The 6,994-nt window shown below is 41.7% G+C and overlaps 1 protein-coding gene across 1 annotated transcript; it reads left to right on the top strand.

The window, feature by feature from the left end:
• The first annotated feature begins 2,099 nt into the window (after positions 1 to 2,099).
• Positions 2,100 to 3,005, top strand: LOC127030864 (olfactory receptor 11L1-like). The gene has a single exon (XM_050917574.1). It carries the CDS (start codon positions 2,100 to 2,102, stop codon positions 3,003 to 3,005), a length of 906 nt encoding a protein of 301 aa, XP_050773531.1.
• The last annotated feature ends 3,989 nt before the right edge of the window (positions 3,006 to 6,994 follow it).

Here is a 6,994-nt window from a genome sequence, read left to right as displayed (position 1 = left end):
GAAATATAGTCAAATCATTTTCATGGGTGTATAAACAAGCACTAAATTCAAAGCCAGATATTCAGGAGCCTGTTCATTTCTGTCCATTTGGTTATAAAGTCAATGAAATCCCAAAATGAGATTTTAGGGATGGTATATGAAGAGGGGAAGGGAGTTTGTGTGAGAATCAACAGACTCTTTTAAATTTTTTCTAAGCAAGTTTTCTCTGAAGTAGCTAAGAGAAGTGACTTTCTGCAAGTGACACTGCAGAGTTCTAAGCTTAGAACTCCAGAGTGTCACTTGCGGAAAGTCACTTTTCACAGGAAAACCAGACACTGAGGAATCATTAGTAGAGGTTTCCTGAGTTGAGTGTGGTATAATGACTGGAAATGGAGAAAGTTGGTCAGGTTTCAGGAGGGATTCAGTTCAATGTGGATTCAGAGGCTTATAAATGCAACCCAGTGCCAGACTGCTTCCAAACATAACCCAGAGTTTCAGCCTAAAATAGGGGCCATTTGGCTCCCTTCATAAAGATCTCTTTCCTATAGCTCTGCCTGTCTGCTGCATCACTGAATCAGACTACAGGAGATTAAATGGCTAAACTCCATACACACCCATCTATCTATCTATTGATCTAATTGGCCTTCATCAATGTAAAATCTGACCCTAAAAGTTCTTGAATTGAGCCTGATCCAAAAACAGCCAAAGTCAATGTATTTGGGGATTTGAATCTGGCCTCATATGAATTTCCACCATTTTCCTGATATATCACGTGCTTTAGATTACACCTCAGTCATTAAAACAGAACAGCTGGGGTCTTGCTTTGTGTATCTCTGGTTCAGGAATTCCAGCGGGGTTACAGAGAGTGGGTCCCAGAGATGCCAAGCGAGAGTTAAAATGAAGATACAGTCCAAGAAAGAGTTATTATTTCGCTGTGTCAGACTCCAGAAAGCTGAACTCTGATCAGCAGTGGGTAAATGCTAGCTAGTCTCTTTGCTATGTGATTTAGAACTTGGGAACAGGTGGTTTGGAGTCCAACCACAATTCAAAATGTGATTAATTTTGGGGTAACTGCTGATTCTCGGATTATGTCCTCATTTCTTGCTCAAAGGTAATCAAGTAAGTTACCAGGACTATCTGTTCTATACTTGGGTCTGAGCAGTTTTCAACCATGAGCACTTTAAAATTTGGTTATGGGGTTATGGAAAAGATTAAGCAAAAATAGACTTTCTTATTGAACAGATATGTCCATATTCAGAATTGTATATGCTGACTATATTTAAGATTATTCTGATAGATAGATAGATAGATAGATATTCAATGCCAACACAACTATGAAAGGAGAGACAATCTATTGTTTTATACATCAGCTGTACAATTACAAACCTTTGTTACTTCAGACAATGCCTGAGCAGAGAAATTCCATCATAATTCTCAGATGCTAGAATGAGATTTGCAGAGCATTTGTGGCTGTGAGTATATGTTTGTGCCAATGTGGGATAGTGAGGGTATATATGTTTATATATGTGAATTTTACTGTGAGGATGTTTCCTTTCCTTTATGTGTGTGTGAGACGATGTGCATTTAATAGTGAGATTTTGTGTATATATTGTGGTGAGATGTGAGAAGTGTATTTATATGTGCTGTGTTGTTTCTTAGGCATTTACTTGTGTGCATGAAAGTCCAAGTATGTTTGTTAATGCATATGTCATGGAGTATTTTTCTGTGTGAAAGTTTGAGTAACTGTGTTTGTACATGAGAAAGTTTGTGTGAGAGCATTTTTGGGAATGTTTGTGAATGGGTAAGTTTGCATTTCACTGTCTAAATATGAACTTTTCCATGATACCTGAAATATATGCGTACCAAAAGAAATACATTAAATAATTGGATTTAATTACTACCTTGCAAAAAAAAATGAGACGTTAAATGGATGGGGAGTTGAAAGAAAGAAAGAAAGAAACAGAAAGCACTGTGGTGATGCTTATAGTGTTCCCTTAGGCCCCTTTGACAATCCCAGTTGTAATTGTTATTTGTTATTTTGTTGGTGGTGATGCTGGTTATAAGAGTACTAATGATGGTGATTCTACCATCTGCAGGCAAATTCTAGCTCTCCCAAGGAGATGACCAACAACACCGCAGGGGTGGAGTTCTGGCTGCTGGGGTTCCATAGTCTTCCTGGCTGGCAGACCCTGCTCTTCTTTGTGTTCTTGCTCATCTACATCCTAACCATCACAGGGAACATTGTCATCATCTCGGTGGTAAGGCTGGAACCCCAGCTCCACTCGCCCATGTACACCTTCCTCCAGAACCTCTCCTTTCTGGAGATCTGCTACACCAGCACTATCATGCCCAAGATGCTGGCCAACCTACTGGTAGAAAGGAAGGCCATCTCGTTTGCTGGATGCATGGCACAGGTCTATTGCTTTGTCTTCCTGGGGGCCACTGAGTGCTTCCTCCTGGCGGTGATGGCTTATGACAGCTACCTCGCTATATGTTACCCATTACACTACATGGTGGCCATGAGTGATGCATCTTGTACCCGCCTGGCCATGGTCTCCTGGGTGACTGGCATCTTCACAGGGCTCTTACCCTGCTTCCTAATCTCCAGGCTCCCTTTCTGTGGCTCCAACCAGATTAAACACTTCTTCTGTGATATTCCTCCATTGCTCAAGCTCTCCTGCTCAGACATCTCCACTACCGAAGTCATCATATTCATTCTTTCCCTCCTGGTCCTCGTCAGCTGTCTGCTGCTGACCCTAGTATCTTACCTCTTCATCATTCTCACCATCCTGAAGATCCCATCCTCCTCTGGGAAGAGGAAGACCTTCTCCACCTGTGGCTCACACCTGGCCGTGGTGGCCATCTACTATGGCACCATGATTTCCATGTATGTCCGCCCTACCTCCAGCCTGCCCTCGGAGCTCACCCCCCTCCTGAACCCTGTCATCTACAGCCTGAGGAACAAGGACTTCAGGGATGCTTTAAAGAAAGTAATCAGCAGGCAGTGCAGTCTGCACAGAGTGTAAATAAATGTAAGAGCTTGGAGGCCGGATTCTGGCTTACGCTGAGGGGCCTTTATACCAAACTAGGTGTATAAAAATGAATGTAAATTACAATTACATCCACTTTCATTTTCTTTTACACTGCCAGAATACTGTAAAAGGGCCTCAGTGATTATCAAGCTATCCTCTTACAAACTGCTCTACTGATGAAAAATTAAATACTTTTTGTATAAAGTTTACCCAAATAAATTAACACACATTCCAAAGTTAACACAACCTGAACGTTTGCTGTTGTGATTTACCTACTTGATTTTTGATTTTATATGTTGTCTCATTTTTCTTTTTATTGGCTTATTTCATTATCATGCCGTCTGAGCACCTTGAAATGCTTCACCAATAAACCATGCTTCTCTTATTTGTGATATTTTATTCTAAGTGTGAAGGAGTAACTGCTTGACACTGATACACTGATATTTCTAATTAGAATTTTTTTCATCATAAATAAAACAAATAAGAAAAATCCAGTATATCTGGAGAGTGTGTTGGTGAGATCAGAAATGAGAGAGGAACTTTCCAGAAGACAATCTCTCTACTGACATACAATCCAGGAGCTCTAAAAAAAAAAAAATAAGTCCAAGAACTTCAAGACCTAATGATCCGCCCAGGTGGGTCACTTTTCAGGATTGGGATGAAATAAAAGCAACTTTTGAAAATAGGACTGAAAATAATCATTTCAAATATTGTCTTAATATTAACATGACTGCAAATAATAATGCTGAAGAATCCCTAAAATGGCATGGACTAGGTTGCACGTTTGACGCTGTCTCATTTCAAATTAGACAAGACCTTACATGCCCAGGCGACTAACGGCCAAGTTTCTAAAGGCATTTAGGTTCCTCTAAGGTAGTGGGGCACATAGGAAAATGAGAGATAGGCTTGTTTTTTTTCTTTTTTGTTGTTTTTTTTTAAACCTTTCTCTAGTCTTTTGGGCTGAAATTGCAACCCACTTAGAGGATGTTGATACTCAGGTCTGAATGAAATTAATAGGGACTCATGCATCTGACGAAATGGGTATTCACCCATGAAAGCTCATGCTCCAAAACGTCTGTTAGTCTGTAAGGTGCCACAGGATTCTTTGCTGCTTTTACAGATCCAGACTAACACGGCTACCCCTCTGATAATAGGAACTGACATCCCATTTGCCAAGGCAGCTTTGAAAATCTCTGTAGTAGTGATCTAAATAGCACTGAAGACATGAGCAGTGGCACCGCATCCTCACTCCATGCCAGCCCCTGGTGCTGGTGATCTCTTTCTGTTCTACTCAGCGGGGTGCTGTCTAAAGCAACTGGCATGTCCAGGTCCCACAAACTCAGCTGTTGAGAACATCAACTCTCTCCTCTACCAACACCTAATGGTGCTGTAGCACTCAGTGAGCCTAATCCATTCATGGTGAAAAGGGCACATCACCACCTGTAGTTAATGTTGCCTGGCCAATTTACATGAGTGATGAATTTGCGCTGCTCCTCACGAGACCAAAATCTCTGGTTCTGGAGTTACCTCTGAAACACACAGGCAGTGAAATGCCATAGAATGCAATAACAGCACTATGTGCAGTATTTATTTATAGAGAGATAGAAAACCACATACCCCAAAATGTTGGCCTATACACAGCATTGTAAGACATTTTGACACAGTTCTCCCGCTTCGCAGTACTTTATCCACCATAACATTCTCTTTCCTTTACCATAAAAGACATCCCATTCATCAGCTGTAAAATTCACCTCCTTCACCAACCATTGACCTCTCTGCCCTCTGCCACCAATAGACTACTCTGCCCTACACTACTTCTCTACTGTTGCCTGAGCTATTGATTATGTGTTGATCTCCCTAATTATTTAGCATTCCCAATTAATACTCTGAAATATGGCAGGTTCTTGTCCCAAGTTCAGACTCAGTATTATCAGAATTACTGTTTAGCAGAGAGCCCCATTGTGCCCATCTGTGAAAACAACTCACACTCCAGGAACACTTTTTGTGATTGTGAAATTTTTATTATTACTATGATTTGTAAAACAATCCACACACGTAAGGTGAAATAATACAACCCCATAATAATGTTCAGCACCATTGGCACTCTGTACTTCGAGAGGACTCAAAGGGCTGAGAAAGTTTCTATTTGGCTCCATCATGCTAATGGAGAACTCCAATAGCCTAATCCATGCCAAGAATTTATAGGTCTTAATGTTTATCAGTCACATGCATGAATCACTCCTTCCTCTTTTACCATATCTTCAGTGCCTCACACTCAGAGTAATGGGGTGTCCTTATCCTATAGATTAGTATATTCATTAGTTTAAACTTATTAGCATATATGTCAATTAGTTGTCCTGACAACTGATGGTTAAACAGCTGCTGATCATCTACTGTTGTGCCCTCCTTCCCCCAATACACTAAAACTGGTACCAGCTGCTTACTTGATTAAGCAACCTACTCTTATCATGGCTGTGAGGCCTTGCTTTTATAGTAAACACTTACATTAATTCTTATAGGCTTGGGCCTATAGATCTGTTGTGTTTCTGCATTATTATTCTTTTCTCTTATTCAGTCTCAGTTGCCCACTTACTTCCTTTTACTGATTCATAGCAGTGGGACTTTTTAACCCTTTACAAGTAAAATAAGTAAAGAACAGCTACTAAAAGGGATTTTATAGCTAACTGGCTGGTTGCATTTTCATAAAAGAGAATTACCCCTCCCTTTATTTATCACAAACATTATCTTGGCACGGCAGCATTGGTATAGCATCACTTGCATTATAAAGAACAGGAGTACATGTGGCACCTTAGAGACTAACAAATTTATCTGAGCATAAGCTTTCATGGGCTCAGCCCACTTCTTCGGATGCATGGAATGGAACATATATTGAGGAGATATATATACAAATACAGAGAGCATGAAAAGGTGGGGGTTGTCTTACCAACTTTCATCATAATTACTGTTTCAAGGTCACCCTTTCTAAGATCTCTAACATCAACATGCTAACTAGGATTCCTTTGAAGTTTGGTGTGCCTCGGGAGGGTTCCGGGTAGGGGGTAGTGTTTCAGATTTGGAGTCAATTGAGCTGGGCTTTGGAGAGATATCAGCTCTGGAATAAAATAACCCTTTCCTCAAAAGTTTGTTTGTTTTTTCTTGCACAGCGCTTCAGCTCAAACGTTGGAGGTCAAAATGGTTTCAATTTGTCGAGTTTTACCCTAGTCAGTGCATGGCCCCTGTTAACTCTTTGGTATATCCAAGTTTAGAAGGACATTTAAGAACAGGAATGTTCACTTTTTACAAGGCGCGCACCTCAATACAGATCTAAACATCCAGAGAGCTTCCATTCTCTCCATTTTTTATTGTTTTAAAGCTCTACTCTTGTAAGTGGCCTAAAATCCGAATGGTTACTCGGATTGTTTTAAACTTTGCTGCAGCAAAGGCAGGGAGGAATGGGGAGGGCGATAAGTGGTGATGGTTGGTAGTGGAGGGAAGAGAGGTTGGGGGCTCAGATGAGGAAGGTGTGAGTGTTAGGGGGTGTGGGGAGATGAGAGAATGGGTAGGGGGATGTGGGGTGAGTAGGAGGGGGACTGAGTGAAAAAAAGGGCAGGGGAACCTGTCAGCCCCACATGCTCCCCTCTCATATGTGCACCCAGATCTAGGGGTCTCTTGCCCCTCTACGCAGGTCCTTGCCCCCTCCCTGCCCCACTCATATGAGGTGGGATTGGAAGGCCTTTTCACTCTCCGGTGTCTGAGCCCCTCTTGCTGCCCCCTATGTGTGCCAGCATCTGTGGGGGCCTGTGCCCATCTAAAGGGGTGGACCACTCTCCATACATCCCCTTGTGTGAGCAAGACTTAGGGAGGGATTGCCATTTTGGGAGCATCTGTAGCTCTCTCCATGCCCCACATATGAGTCAGCATCTTGGAAAGTCCAGTCCCTTTAGGTGGGGAGCTAAGAATGGGCACGTTTCCTTCCTTCCTTT

The sequence above is a fragment of the Gopherus flavomarginatus genome, chromosome 11 (assembly GCF_025201925.1).
Source record: "Gopherus flavomarginatus isolate rGopFla2 chromosome 11, rGopFla2.mat.asm, whole genome shotgun sequence".
NCBI classification, from domain to species: domain Eukaryota; kingdom Metazoa; phylum Chordata; order Testudines; family Testudinidae; genus Gopherus; species Gopherus flavomarginatus.
The sequence above is the reverse complement of the archived record's forward strand: the minus strand, read 5'-3'. Positions and strand labels throughout refer to the sequence as shown.

Excerpts from the sequence above, each read along its gene's own strand:
- LOC127030864 (XM_050917574.1), top strand. The coding sequence starts at position 2,100 with ATGACCAACAACACCGCAGGGGTGGAGTTCTGGCTGCTGGGGTTCCAT.